Source organism: Vulpes vulpes, chromosome 12 (assembly GCF_048418805.1).
Source record: "Vulpes vulpes isolate BD-2025 chromosome 12, VulVul3, whole genome shotgun sequence".
In the NCBI taxonomy this organism is placed as follows: domain Eukaryota; kingdom Metazoa; phylum Chordata; class Mammalia; order Carnivora; family Canidae; genus Vulpes; species Vulpes vulpes.
Window position 1 is genome coordinate 131,650,641 of NC_132791.1, and position 15,738 is coordinate 131,666,378.

Below are 15,738 nucleotides of genomic sequence, written 5' to 3' on the forward strand. Positions count from 1 at the left end.
ATCCAACACAGAAGCTGCTGTCACCTTGGTGTCAAATACTGATGTCTGGGCCCCACTCCCATTGCTTCTTCTTGGTCTTGGGGGCGACCTGGGCATCAGAACTCTTCAAGGTCCCCAAGGGATCTGTATGCATTTATCACTTGAGAACCACTGCTCTAAAGGCTCCTCCCATATATGTGCCCCTGAGTATGACGTGGGCCTGCTGGGGAGATTGGGGGGGGGGGGGGGGGGCACAGGGACCACCTGGCTTCCTCCACCACAACCTCCTGGCTGCACGGGGTGAACTGGTCTGACTGGACTACCGGAGCCTCTACGGCCCCCAGGGCAGGAAACTGGCTCAGCTTCTGGACTCTGACATTTGGGCACCCAAGCCTTTCTCCTCAGAATTGGGTGAAGTGCCTTAAGTGGTGACTTCATAGAACAGTGACCCTCCAACAACTGTAACTGGGGACCCCTCTGACCAGCGGAGGCATGCCAGGCCTATAGCTGAAGAAGACACGAAGAGACATGTGGGGTTCTCAGACCTGCGAATAAGAAAGCAGGCGGTAGACTCATTGTTTTCATCGATGGCCCTGTGCAGGAGCGTCTGCAGACACCCACTGGGCCCCGGGCCCCAGAACGTGGCATCACAACCATGTCGGACCTGTGGAAAACAGGTTACTCACAACACTGCACAGCAAAGTCACACATTTTATTACCACCTCTAAGCTCTACGTGACACCATTAGGTTCATTCTTTCAGGCGAGATACAGCTGATAATCAACTGCTAATTCCTGTGATTGGTACATACACTGATTAGAATGTGCTCTGTGCCAGATGCTGTGAGGTTGCTTTGAGAAATACAAGAATACGCTAATCATCACCCTGGGAGCCGTGTTGCAGGAGGGAAAGAAAACACACACACTCCTCTGGCCTCAGCGACACACCTGAAACTCACAGTTCATCTCAATGCCCCCTGGGTAAGACCCCCAGCTGCATAGCACTTCTCGTCCCATTCCAGGCATTTCAGAAAGCTGAATGAGGACCCCCTGGGTAAGAAAGACAAACCAGGGATCTGGGGACTTATCACCATGTTAATGGTGAGGGCAGCCTTTACCCGAGCACACCCTCAGGAGAGGACTCCCGAGGAGGTACCTTGGCTCTTCCGCTTCTTGACAGTGTTGATAAAAACAGCCTAAAACAAAGTGTTGGCCAAGATTATGTTGAACTGCAAGTTTCTTGAACAGGACTTTCAATAGCTCATCCTGGCCCCAACTTGCTGCTCAGTGGATCTCTTGTCCTAGTGGTTACTCTGTAGGTGACAATCTATCCCCATGTGTAAACAGAGGCTGAGGCTGAGCTTGCTCACCAGGGTGGATGCAATGTCCTCCAGGTTGTTTGCCAAGGCAAGCCACAGCGGGGGGTTCCCCTTCTCATCCGGCACAGACATGTCTGCTCCTCGGGTGCATATGGCATCCACTACGAGCGGAAGCTGGTTCCTGATGGCCAGCTGAAGGGCTGTCTCCCCATCCTGAGTCCTGTGAGGACATGCACCCCAAAACCAACATTTGTAGCTGGAGCCAAATGGTAATGCGTCCACCCCAGGCATTCAAGGCCAGAACCCACCGTATCCTTCAAACACACTTCACGCACACTGATCAATATTCTTTCGGAGCAGTTTAACCTGTCAGTAGAATCTATCCCTTCTGCCTTTTTGGGAACTATTGCCAAGCCATCCTACTGCACCCAGAAGATAATGGACCAACACCCCAGCGTGTGGGAACCCCTCAGGCACAGCTGCTTCCGACAGCACCTCAATAAAGGCCATTACGCTGCCCCCTTGACCAAACACTCCTCTCACTCCCCAGTCATTCAGGGTCACCTGACGATGCAGATAAATTCCTTGAAAATACAGAAACAATAGAAACTTAACCCTGTATTTTTCCCCCAAGAATGTTCTTCATTATGTACGAAATCCTTGTCTAAACAAGTGCTTCTGGACAGGTCCTGCACTGACCTCCGTGCAGTACTGAGCCCGGGTCCTGAGGATTCCCTTTCACCATCCCACAAGTCCACCATCATGCTTTCCATCAGATGGGAGCTGCTCCCGCCTACCTCACGTTGATATCTGCCTGGTGCTCCAGGAGGAAGAGCGCGCTCTTGCTGTCCTGCCGCTGCATGGCCATGTGCAGCAGGGTCTGCCCGTCCGACATAGTGTCGTTGATGCAAGCCCCGGAGCCCAGCAGCTGTGCTGCGATTGTGTGCATGCCTGGGACACAAATAGGCCCTGACCAACGCATGCTCCACATTTCCCCCGTTGTTCAACATCTCACTGCAACAAACACACCCCCTCGACTTCTCAAAGCCAGCAGTTTTCCACCAGGTATCACAGGCTTAACCCAAACCCAACGATGAGCCCCGCCCCTGCACGCTTCCCTCCCTCCCTGCTCCCCCACCCTTTGGACGGAGGCCAGTCTGCAGACCCCAGCAGCCTCTGGACAACGCCTTCCCTGCCCCCCGGCAGCCTCTGGCACCACCTCACCAGTCCATAATGCCAGGCCCAGCACCGTCTGATCTCGGGAGTCCTTGAGGCTGAAGTCCGGAATGATTTGCAAGTTGTTGGTGGCATGAAGAGCATTAGCTAAAATTTTTAAAGGAAACGAACACTTGATTTCCCCACCCCCTGGACCACATTTAAAGGACTCCAGAGCTAGAGCTAGTTGGTTTCCAACTCACTGACTGGCTATAATACAATCCCCTCTGTACAGAGAGAGTTCATAAATCTTCTCATGCAGAGTGGAAGCCCAGAAACCTGGCATTTTGGAGCACAGCTTATGGGAATAATAAAAGTTTTTAAAGCTTAAAATACTGAGTCTTCACAAAAGGAAAATAAACCCACTATGGAAACACATAATAATTATCTGAGTGCAGACAAACGGGGTCAAAACCATGGCCTGGCAGGGCTCTCCTAATATGTAATTCCTGCCTTCTTATCTCTCCAGGGAGGACCCAGAGAAAGATGCATTCTACCTGAAATCCTGCTTCCTTCCGTAAGAACAGGGAGGAAATATGCTGGCATTCCTCAGGACAGAGGCAAGAGGAGGACAGGTTCCAAGACAGGCAAGAGGAGAACCTGGGGAGGACTCTCTGAGGGAAGTGGACCTCCCCATGGCAGGGGCTCCCTGGGCCCCCCTGCTCCTCCCACGGTTCCCCAGCCACCAGCGTGCCAGGGAGACTGAGGCTGCTGAGAGAACCGCCCATTCAAGTGGGGTCTGAGGGTGCAGGGTCCTTGGGTACTGTTCACGCTGAGGCAGAGCTTTGGGAAACACCCAACATGAGAGAGAAGTCGTCTACGGTTCTAACCCCATCACCTGACAGGTGCGATGGGCAGGCTTTGCCCTCAGCATGTACACAGGGAATAGTGGTCAGGAGCCAGACTACATGCTGACCTAGTACGACCTGAAAGGATCTGGGGGCAAGATAACTCATCAATGGAAGGAACGTGAACTCTGTAACTAACTCCTCAGAATGACCGTTCACAGGTAAGGGTGGGGAGGCCCCAGCTACCCACCTTTCTGCTCCAGGATGACAGACACCACATCTGGGTGATCATAGGCGATGGCCATGTGCAACGGCGTCTGTAGATAGACACCATCCACTGAGCTGGCAGAAGACACGGCCTCCCGTGGCAAAGGCGGGGCCTCCTCGGTCTGCAGGTTCGGGTTGGCGCCTTGCTGCAGGAGCTCTGCACTGAGGTTGGCCAGGCCGTGCCGACAGGCTGTGTGCAATGGGGTTTCTCCCTAAACGGAAGCAAACAGCCCACCTCAGAGCACCGTCAGGATGGGAGTGCCCATCACAGAGGGTTGACGCCTGTATTCTCAAGCCCGAGTCTCCAGGGGCAGTCACAGCCCTCAGCCCATCCTGTCACCAGCTGACCACGACTTGTCCAACTCCTACGAGTCCATTCCTGCCTTCCCTATGCCATCAGCCTGGTTTCTTCAAAGTTGGCCCAAGTGCCCTCCCAGGACCCTGGCTCCTCATCTACATGTCCCATCATCTTCTTAAACATCTTCAACGATTAAACCGCAGACAACCTCCAAGTGCCACAGAAATATGCCCCGGGGAGGCTGGCAGAGCCTGGACTGTGGCCCTGTGGGGATAGGGCTATGAGTTGGCCCCCACCCCCACGGGTCTCTCTGCCTGGCCCACATCAACCTCATCAGGGTCTCTGATCAAGTCCTCTTTCCTCCACTCTCAAAATTAAAAACATTTTAAACTGGTACTCCACATATTTGATTCAATGTTCAAAAGGTACAAGAACAGACAATGACAATGTCCTCTCCTGCTCCCCCACCCGAGGAAACTCCAGTGCCAGCTTCCTGCATCCTTCCAAGGGCGGAACAGTCAGAAGAGGACATGGACACAGATGCACACACAGCATCTTTCCACCCAAACAGATGGAAACAAACAGAACACACTGCTCTGCTCCTTATTCTTATGGAAGCTAGACCTCATCCATTTAAAGAGTCAAAGACCGTACAAGGCTCGTTGTGAAACTCAGCAAGATCCCACGTCCTTTTCCCTAAAAAAAAAAATTTCCCTTTCCTGGAGGGAACCTTGAACTGTCTCAGCTGGGTTCTAACTAACATGTTTACATTGTCACCTCTCAGTTTTCTGGGCTCAGGTACTGTATGTCTGTGGACGCCCCACGGCTAGTCACCATGTCACAGGACTCAGACTCCCACTGACCCCCACTGCGCCCTTCCCCACTGACACATGTCATGCTGTGGAGGGCTGAGAGTGTCCTCCTCTGTGGGATCATCTTCTGCTCCAGAACCCCACACCCACATTCACACAGAGCATGCTCCCCAGCCCCCATGGCCCGCACCAGAGCCTACAAGTATGCGACTATCTCAGCCGATGTCCTCACCACCTGTTCCTGCTCAACAGTCACAAACTCGAATTCACTGCCCAGCAGTTCCTCCTGCAGGCAATTCTCTTTCTCTTCATGGGTGCACCCAACAGCCTCACACTCCCTCCTGCCCCTGCTTCTGAGAGCCTAAGCTGCTGCGAGTATAATTCTGCAAACCCTTTGAAGCCTGTCCCCGTGGGTCCATGTTCAGTAACTGAGGTCAGCACAGCTCCTGCCGACCTAGAGAACACCCACCAGCTCCAGGCTCCACCCCAACGGCGCACCCACATGGCAGCTTCCCGGTATGCTTTCTCAATTCAGAAGGTCATACCACCTGTCTACTCAAAACCCTTCACATAAATCTTCTCTTGCCATAGGAGAAGTCCAAAGAACTCAACCAGCACTCCAGACCCTTCTCCAAAATCACCCACTTGCCTTCAAAACTGGTCTCTTCTCACACATCTCAGAGTCCTCCCAGTTTTGCTATAAAGGGCATCAGAGAAGGAACAGCTGGTAAACAACATGAGCTCCATGAAGGGTACTTTTTTTTAAAGACCATATTTATTTGAGAGAGAGACAGAGAGAGAACAAGTGGAGGGAGGGGCAGAGGGAGAAGCAGGCTCTCCTGAGCAGGGAGCCCAACATGAGGCTCAATCCCAGGACCCTGAGATCATGACCAGAGCTGAAAGCAGAGCCTTCACTGGCTGACTCCCCCACCCCCAGACGCCCTCCATGAAGGATTTTTCTAAAGTTGAAGACAAGGTGTGTCTGTATAGTATCAGAAATGAACAGTGGGCAAAACTGGCAACGCAAGAGACAGACACAGAGACACAAAACGATCAGAGCAAAGTCAAGAAAGCCAGAGGTGCATTCAGGGACACGCCGTTGTTTGGTGGGAGAGCAGGCTGCGTCCCTGGTGAGCCACCTCACCTCTCAGAGCCTCAACGTTCTGTGCCCCAAAATGCAGGATCTGGAGATGTCGAGAATGTCCCTTCCAGGCCCACTCTGAGAATTAAGAGCCAACATCCTCAAAGCTCTTAGCATAAAGGCTCAAAGTAAACATGACCTTAAAGACAAGCACAGCCTCTCTCCATGAAAACAGCGGTAAGACAACTTCACACGGCACCAGACGGCCTGGCCATACATATGTTCACAAGCACTCACATGTGCCCTTTCCTTTTCCTGAAGCCACACCCTGTGAACCCCATCTTGCAAAGAAGGAAACTGAAGCTCACAAAGGGTCAGTAACTTGCTTACAATCACACAGGGCAGATGAGAATGAGAAGCCTCGCCCCAAGGCCACACTTCGACCTGAACACTGCAGCGACCTTGAGGCTGAATAAGCACTCACACAGGGAAGATTCAGCAAACACCAAGCATCATAGAAGATGGAGATCCTAGTGCAGTAAGTTCTGTGTACGAGCCTGGCAGACCCCAGCATCTAGGTGAGGAGCCGATATGCCACACGTGTTTAGGGAACGCTTGCTGAATCAACCAACCAACCAGTATTTGGGAACAAAACATCCATTTCAGCCTGATTTTTTAACCAAGTACATGTATCATTCAGACAAAAATTGAAAACAGAAGCTATTTTTTCCTATATATGCACCATTTCCTTTCCCCATAGAGCTACTCTGCTTCCTCAGCCGCCCTGGCACACTTACCCACTTGTTCCTGTGATTGACGTGGGCACCGCTGGTTGCCAGGAAAAGAGCAGCTGCCTCGTTCCCCGCCTCAGCTGCCCGCTGCAGTAGGCAATTCCCTGGAGACAGTGAGCACACTCGGTTCCCACGTGCACAACGACAAACCTCCTTGCCCACCTATCCCAACAGACAGCCCACACCCCACACCGAGTCCTGTGTGTCGATGCAGACACTGGACAGGCCCAGGTGGAACAGAGATTTGGTCTGGGAGTCAGAGGACATTCGTTCTCCTAGAGTTCACCACTGGATGCCACCCAAGACTGGAGGTGAGCTCTGTCTGCTGCCGAGGATGGGTCAGAGCGTGCTTTCTCAGCAGCGGTGCTCCTGACCTTCCGGGCCAAGTGACTCTGTTGTGAGGGGGCTGTTCTGCACCCTGTAAAACAACTAGATGCAAACAGCACCCCAAGCCTTGCTGTAACAAATATGTATACAGATGCTGCCAAAAGTCCGGGGGAAAGGACAACTGTCTGAGAACCTCTGGACCTAGAAGGGATGTTCGACCAGCAAATGCCCTTTACATTTTATCCCTAAGACCCTAAATGTTTGTTCTTGGTGCAGAAATGTTTTGCTTACCACTATTTTCTAAATAAAAAGCTTAGGAAAAAAACATTTCTTCTTTCCCTCATGGAATGGTTTTAGCCCCAAAGCAGTGTTTCCCTTCCTATTAACATCCATTTCCTGTTTGGATCAACACAAAATCTCATGTGCTGCAGCTATGCATTTTGAAAACTCACATTAAATACCAGGACTAAAAATAGGTGAAGAAATGGGACATGGTTAAAACCAACAGTACAGGAAACAGCAGGTGTTGGTGAGGACGTGGAGAAAGGGGAGACCTTGTGAGCTGTTGGTGGGAATGCAAGGCGGTGCAGCCACTGTGGAGAACAGTGTGCAGGTTCTTCAGAAAGTTACAAACAGAACTACCCTACGACCCAGCCATTGCACTTTTGGGAATTTACCCCAAAGGCACAGATGTAGTGAAACGCTAGGACAGCTGCACCTCAATGTTCACAGCAACAATGTCCACAGTAGCCAGACTGTGGGAGGAGCCTCAATGTCCTTCAACAGATGAATGACTAAAAAGATGTGGGATACACACACACACACACACACACACACACACTGGAATATTACTCAGCCATTAGAAAGGATGAAGTCTTATCATTTGCAATGACTTGGATGGGCTAGAGTGTATTGTGCTGAGTGAGGTAAGTCAGTTAGAGGAAGACAAATACCATAAGACTTCACTCATATGGAATTAAGAAAACATGAACACAGAGGAAGGAGGGGAAAAAGAAGCAGAGAGGGAAACAAACCATTTAAGACTCTTAACAGCAGGGACTCATTGAGGGTGGCTGGAGGGAGATGCATGGGAGATGGGCGAGGTAGGGGATGAGCATGAAGCGGGCACTTGTGATGAGCACTGGGTGCTGCATGTAAGTGATGAATCCCTGAATTCTACTCTAGAAACCAATACTGCACAGTATGGTAACAACCTAAAATTTAGATTTAAAAAAAAGAAAAAAAGAAATGGGACAAATGCTTTATTTTCATGCTGTTTTTCCTTTTCCCTCAAAGACCAGGATTCCACCTGGGGCCGAGAGCCACCATAACTTAGAAACCCCTAATGAGGGTCCCATCTTCACTCCTGTAGTCCTCCTGGGACACACAAGATGTGCACATGGGCCTCCGAATCAAACCAAGGTAACCTTCAACTGCTAAGACATGACAGAAAGGCTGAGACAGTGGACAAAGGCCATTCCATGTAAAAGGAGAATTGGAACAAGGAAAAAATAATAATCCTGAACTTGTACCTAATCTCAAAGTATATAAAGGAAAATTGACAGAACTAGCAAGACAGTGGACAAATCTTCAGACTCACAATGAAAAATGTTCATATACGCCCCCAAATTGACAAATCAAGCAGTCCAGACGTTAGTAAGTTACCTTGTAAGATGTACACAGCATGACGAATACACCTGATGCATGGACGTAAGCAGAGAATAGTGGTGCATGCTGGGGATTTACCCCAAAGATACAGATGCAATGAAACGCCAGGACACCTGCACCCCGATTTTCTAGCAGCAGTGTCCACAATAGCCAAACTGTGGAAGGAGCCTTGGTGTCCATTGAAAGATGAATGGATAAAGAAGACGTGGTTTACGTATACAATGGAATACTCCTCAGCTATTAGAAACGACAAATACCCACCATTTGCTTCGACGTGGATGGAACTGGAGGGTATTATGCTGAGTGAAGTAAGTCAATCGGAGAAGGACAAACATTATATGGTCTCATTCATTTGGGGAATACAAAAAATAGTGAAAGGGAATAAAGGGGAAAGTAGAAAAAATAAGTGGAAAATATCATAAAGGGAGACAGAACATGAAAGACTCCTAACTCTGGGAAACGAACTAGGGGTGGTGGAAGGGGAGGTGGGTGGGGGATGGGGGTGACTGGGTGATGGGCACTGAGGGGGGCACTTGATGGGATGAGCAACTGGGTGTTATGCTATATGTTGGCAAATTGAACACCAATAAAAAATAAATTTAGGAAAAAAAAAGAGAATAGTGGTGCAGCCCACAGTGAAAGGATGCATATGCTTGTCAGGTACCTGTCAAACTTTCTTAAGAACTGGGTCTGAAGGTAGCTAGCATCCAAGTCCTAAATATCAAAGAACCAAGTTCTTATATATTGCAGCCCTCGTATAGTATGATTATATTCGAAATGAATAAATTATGGCCAATGACCAGTATACCTTTGTAAATTCAGAGCAATTTAGGACCAATCTCATTTCCAGAAGGTCTTCCCAACCCCCCTGGTGTGGAGTGCCCTGACTTTAGCATTCAAGTCACCAGAGGGGCGACTGAATTTGTTCTTTACTTAAATCATTAAGTTCTTTCAAGGAAAGTGCTATTTAATATCCACCTCTTTCTGGCCCATCCCCATCATCTGTGGCACCCACCCACACTTTATATGTATTATCCTGAGTTCTTCCTTAAAATACCTCTGTATTTTATTTAGTCAGAACAAGGAAATACACATGTGAAAACAGGGTTCTCAAAGTGTGGTCAGTAGATTCCTGGGGATTCCAGAGTGTCTTTCAGGGGGTCCATGAGGTCAAAACTATCCTCCTGATGCTCACTTGTCCCGCTATGATGACTGTGGCACTTATGTCAGATCAAACTGGGGCCCCAGAGCATACCAGGAGTCACCGCGTTCCTCTGCACCACATTGCACCAGCCAAAAAGGCACAGTCCTTAATAGAGCAGTAAAAATTACTACATTTCCTAAATTTCAATGGGTACCTATCCTTCCAGAATTGTGTTTGACATTTCACTTGTAACGGGGAAAATCCAATAAAAAGGATATTCACTTAGAAAACAGCTAAGGCTTTGGGACGCCTGGGTGGCTCAGCAGTTAAGCATCTGCCTTCAGCTCAGGGCGTGATCCTGCAGTCCCAGGATCAAGTGCCACATCAGGCTCCCTGCCTGGAGTCTCCTTCTCCCTCTGCCTATGTCTCTGTCTCTCTGTGTCTATGTGTCTCTCATGAATAAATAAATAAAATCTTAAAAAAAAAATAGCTAATGTATACAATGGAATATTACTCAGCCATTAAAAATGACAAAAACTCACCATTTCCTTCGACATGGATGGAACTGGAGGGTATTATGCTGAGTGAAATACGTCAATCGGAGAAGGACAAACATTATATGGTCTCATTCATTTGGGGAATACAAAAAATAGTGAAAGGGAATAAAGGGGAAGGGATAAAAAATGAGTGGGAAATATCACAAAGGGAGACAGAACATGAAAGACTCCAAACTCTGGGAAACGAACAAGGGGTGGTAGAAAGGGAGGTGGGTGGGGGGTGGGGGTGACTGGGTGATGGGCACTGAGGGGGGCACTTGATGGGATGAGCACTGGGTGTTATGCTATATGTTGGCAAATTGAACACCAATAAAAAATAAATTTAAAAAAAAACACTACAAGTTTGGCAGCTTATCAACAGTAGAAGATTTCTCTGATAAGATCAATGGTGACATTAGTAAACAAGATTCTAAAATACACAAACATCTGGAAGATCTGCATAACTCAGAGAACCAGTATTTTTCAAATAATCAAGTTGTGATGTTACAGAATCATGTATGGAGAAAAGATCCATTCAAAGCACAAATGGATCCTGGATTTCAATATAAGAGTATGAAAAGTTCTTTGGTACAGTTTCAGATTCCATATTGCAACTAACTTTAAACTATCACTTGGTCAACTCTGCTTGCTGTGGAATCAGAGAAACACATCCACAATTATCTGAGAAGGCTCTGAAATGTGCCCCCCTTTGCCGGCTACATAGGTGTGAGAGTATGTTTTCCTCACATACTTTAACCAAAACAACATATCTCAAAAGGCTGAATACAGATGCAGATACAAGAAACCAGTCACTCTTCCAACTAATTTTGTTTGAATATTATCCTTCATAATAAATGATATATGCTAAACATGTAATGGTTTGTTATTTATTTTTTTTTTAAACATTTTATTTATTTATGATAGTCACAGAAAGAGAAAGAGAGAGAGGCAGAGACACAGGCAGAGGGAGAAGCAGGCTCCATGCACCAGGAGCCCGATGTGGGATTCGATCCCGGGTCTCCAGGATCGCGCCCTGGGCCAAAGGCAGGCGCCAAACCGCTGCGCCACCCAGGGATCCCCGATGGTTTGTTATTTAATACATCTTTTTAAAATTTCTCAGTTTTAATTTCTAATATTAGTTAAATACCTTAGGTATACCCTATCAAAACCAAAACTCTTTCAGATATCATTTTAAGAGTGTAAAAGGAGTTCTGGACCTCACTGCCCCAAATAAGTGTTCCTGCTTAACAGACTCAGAGTCTGGCTAAACTTCTTAAAGCATAATCTTGGAATTTTACTATACTGAAAAGCACAAACTAATTCTCAAAACAATATGCCATTCAGTTTCTAACCTTTTGGTAAAAAGGCAGACGTGATGTTTCACGGCCCTCCAGACCTAAGCACCAGCTCTGGGGGGACCACACTTTACCTGTTACGGTGTCAGGGGCATTGGTGTTGCTGCCCCGCTGGATAAGTCTGGCTGCAAAGCTGTTTTCATCAAATGAAGTCCCGTTCACCACCGGGAGGTCTTCAAAGGGGTTCACTGAGTGGTCAGGAGACATGGTGACGTACTGCACTGCAAGCCACAGAGCAGTGCTGCCCTCGTGGTCTTTCAGCTCTAAATCTAGCCTGAAATAAGGAAGCAGCAGGAACAGCAAATAGAACCCTCTTCAGACATTGTACTGCCAACAGCCTCTTTATGCACATTTTGAATGACAGTTTTTTAGTTTACTTTTACTTATTAATATTTATGAGACTAAAAGACATTTTTTTTTCTAAAAAACATTTTAAAGGAATTATTTTTCACTCACAATCCCACCCTCCCGACTGTTTTTTCACTGCTCCACATGCGTACCGTTTGCACTGCAGCAATTGACTGAACACATATTCGTTCCTGGCCATGATGCACAGGTGTAAGGGAGTCCTACAGATGGAAGAGAAGAGGGGTCAGAACAGGCATCGGTCAGGACTCCTCAGGGCAGGAGGCAAGGTCACCACCCACAAGAAAACTCCATCTCTGCAGCAGTGTCTCTGCGTGCTCTGGCCAACAGCTTTCCAAAATCATGTCACTGTTTACTCAGTGGTCCAAAGGACAAGATCCACCAAAAGGAAGAGATAATAAAACGCTCTCCAGTTGAATGCTGACTTGCACCAGGTCTCCATATTCTTAAACAGCAGTTTGTTTTCCCCACATATCCCCCACCAATGTGAAAACACATGTTTCTCTTCCTACAGCTCTCGTTTACACTCAAAGAGCCTGGCAACAGGCAGGGACTGCTGGAAGCAGCATCTGAGCGCTTTTCACTGTGCGTATCCAGCCCCCACACACCCTGAAGGGGGCCCCCCACCCTGCACCAGCACCCATCACAGGGGCAAGCATCTGCTGCAGCAGGAGAAAGTCAAAGATCCAACAGAAGATAAAAAAGATGCAATTACTTAGGGAAATAAAGTAATTATCACATGATAATGAGAGTTCAGAGACCCATCTCACTCAATTGCAGATCCTTCCACACACGTCCATGTCCCTATCCTGACAACTGCACAGAGCTCTGTTCTTAGTTTGATAGGTTTCTCTAGGGTGTAAAACACTGAGCTGGTCTCCCTTGCTGGTGGTCCCCTTCTGTGCCTCCCACACCGCTGCTCCAAAGATACACAGCTTTTTCATGGGCTCTAAACCACAAGGAATCCTTAACAAGGTACTTCTGGGAAGAGGCAAAGGGGACACAACAAAGGCTGCAGATGCCGTGGGGAGAGCCGATCGGGAACACGGCAGATGGCCCGAGACGGTGTGCACCCCTTCTTCACAGCACCCCACCAGCTCTGACCAAGATGCTGAGACAAAGTTCCCTTGCAGAAGTTGGACCAGTAACCACCTGAACAAGACAGAAACTGCGTACAAACCCATGGACCTCAGTTCCCAGCACGGAAATGATTTCCCCAAATGTCTCTGGGCTTAGTCACTCCTCTCATCGGTCTGACAAACCTTTATCTGTGACCTCAGGGAAAATCAGACTGAATAACAAGCCCCAATCTACTAGTTATGTGCCACCCTAAAATACCATTGTGGAAACAGCAGTGAGAGCAAGCCATCTAACCCCACTTACCTGCCCTTGCTGTCCTGCATGTTGGGATTGGCGCCGGCCTGCAGAAGAGCCTCTGCGATCTGTGCCATCTCAGACATCACATCTGCTGAGTGTTTCTTCGAACTGTACAATGCCACAAGGTGCAACGGTGTCTCCTGGGCACCCAATGTAGCAGCATTGACAAGTGCCCCATTCTTAATGAGGAAGGTGGCAGCAAAGAGATCTCCTTGAAAAGAAACGACAGAAAAATGGTCACCCACAACAACACCAGGGCAAGCTCTTCTGGCCAATGCTTCCTGGGAAAGTCAGTAACTATGGACAAAGAAGAGGGAGAATCGGGCATGTCTTCGCAGAACATCTGGGACACCTGGAAGCGGAAACTCATCATCAAGATAACAAAGTCACGTACTTGAATCTCAAAGGCCTCATTCAGTTTCTGATCACCTGTTGTCACATGTCCTGTCCTGCGCCTCAATATCACTATTTAAGTAAACCAGGCTTCTCCACTTAGAGGCCTCTCCTGGTCATCAGCCCTCAAAGGCAGTCTCAAGATTCTTCTCCAACACAACTGATGTCCCTCTGTCATTTCCTGACCACCAATCTGCCACACCTGCATACAGGTTCCTGTTCAGAGGACAATTCTGTCTGATTTATTGTGATTCACAGATTTTTTTAATGTTCTATTACGTACAAACAAAACAGTCTCAACAAGAAGTCTGCAACTGATGGGACATCTGAGTAGTTCAGCGGTTGAGTGTCTGCCTTCAGCTCAGAGCGTGACCCCGAGGTCCTGGGATGGAGTCCTGCATCGGGCTCCCCACAGGGAGCCTGCTTCTCCCTCAGCCTGTGTCTCTGCCTCTCTCTCAGTATCTCTCATGAATAAACGAACAAAATCTTAAAAAAAAAAAAGAAGTTTGCAACTGAATATTTAAATAAAGAATCTGTACACACTACTCTTTATAAAAACTTCACATGGTACATTAAGTGGTTGTCAAAACAAAGCTTTTTCCTAAGTCCCCTCCATTGCCCTAACTCTTGGAGCACTTGGAGGTGCAAGAGTCTCCCTGGGGCTACCTACAAATACCAAATTAATTCTGAATAACTTACATAAAATCCAGTAAATTCAACAGGTGAGACTGCTGTCCTCGACTACTCAGTGCTCTGTATGAGGAAACACAAACTACCTCAAAAGGCCAAGAATTAAGTTTACATAAAAATACCAAAGGGATACAATTCTGAAAATACGTGGCTAAATTCAGAACCAAGCGATCTGACAATTTCACATCAAAAATACTTGTGGTGGGGATCCCTCGGTGGCGCAGCGGTCTGGCGCCTGCCTTTGGCCCAGGGTGCGATCCTGGAGATCCGGGATCGAATCCCACGTCGGGCTCCCGGTGCATGGAGCCTGCTTCTCCCTCTGCCTATGTCTCTGCCTCCCTCTCTCTCACTGTGTGCCTATCATAAATAAATTAAAAATTAAAAAAAAAAAATACTTGTGGAAAGCAGTTCAAGTAGGCTTGTCAAGTCAACCTGGAGGATGATAGAAATTAAGCAATAAAACTTATGATGATTCCTTAAAGTTTAATCCTCCTTGGATTTAATTCCATTTATAACTTTTTAAAAAGATTTCATTTATTTATTCCTGAGAGACACACAGAGAGAGGCAGAGACATAGGCAGAGGGAGAAGCAGGCTCCCTGCGGAGAGCTCAATGCAGGACTCAATCCCAGGACCCAGGGATCACGACCTAAGTCAAGGCAGACGCTCAACCACTGAGCTACCCAGGCGACTCTTCCATTTACAACTTAATGCATGCAAACACACTCACTATACATAAAATTAATGTTTCTTAAGAAAATAAGGCAAGAAGTGACATCTGCGTAGCTCCCTCAGTTAAGCATCGGCCTTTGGGGTCCTGGGATCAAGTTCCATGTTGGGTCCCCTGCTCAGTGGGGAGTCTGCTTCTCCCTCTACCCCTGTCCCTGCTCTGCTTTCTCTCTAATAAATTAAGAAAATATGAAAGAAAGAAAGAAAGAAAGAAAGAAAGAAAGAAAGAAAGAAAGAAAGAAAGAAAGAAAGGAAGAAAAGAAAAGAAAGAAAAAAAGAAAAGAAAGAAAAGAAAAGAAAAGAAAAGAAAAGAAAAGAAAAGAAAAGAAAAGAAAAGAAAAGAAGGCAAAAATAGCAATGCATCGTAAGATAATGAACTATTAACAGAGCAATCACCCAGTTACTAATCCATGATGCTTGCTTTGAGGCATTCTGTCTAGCCGGAGCGGGGAAGCAAAAGTTTCTTCTGGGGACCTCCAGGTAGTACCGACAAGCTCACTGCAGGGAAGTCTTCCAAAGCAAACCTCCCCTTGTCCGGCCAGGTGTAACCCTAGTAGCCATGACACAGCACTTTGCTAAGTTGTCCCAAGGGTTCAGCTGAAACT

The 15,738-nt window shown here is 47.6% G+C and overlaps 1 protein-coding gene across 4 annotated transcripts in view; it reads right to left on the minus strand.

The window, feature by feature from the left end:
• ANKFY1 (ankyrin repeat and FYVE domain containing 1) overlaps nt 1-15,738 on the minus strand; it is an 82,780-nt gene that overhangs the window by 13,232 nt on the left and 53,810 nt on the right. For all 4 annotated transcript variants that reach the window (XR_011995859.1, XR_011995858.1, XM_072729965.1 and 1 more), the window contains exons 8-16: nt 13,329-13,533; nt 12,080-12,148; nt 11,654-11,853; nt 6,556-6,653; nt 3,551-3,779; nt 2,522-2,620; nt 2,095-2,248; nt 1,349-1,517; nt 525-643 (exon numbers count right to left, since the gene is read on the minus strand). Coding sequence is in view for 2 of the 4 variants with exons in the window: in XM_072729965.1 (XP_072586066.1) it covers nt 525-643; nt 1,349-1,517; nt 2,095-2,248; nt 2,522-2,620; nt 3,551-3,779; nt 6,556-6,653; nt 11,654-11,853; nt 12,080-12,148; nt 13,329-13,533 (1,342 nt within the window). In the remaining 2 variants the exon portion in view is untranslated. The remainder of the gene's footprint in view (nt 1-524; nt 644-1,348; nt 1,518-2,094; nt 2,249-2,521; nt 2,621-3,550; nt 3,780-6,555; nt 6,654-11,653; nt 11,854-12,079; nt 12,149-13,328; nt 13,534-15,738) is intronic.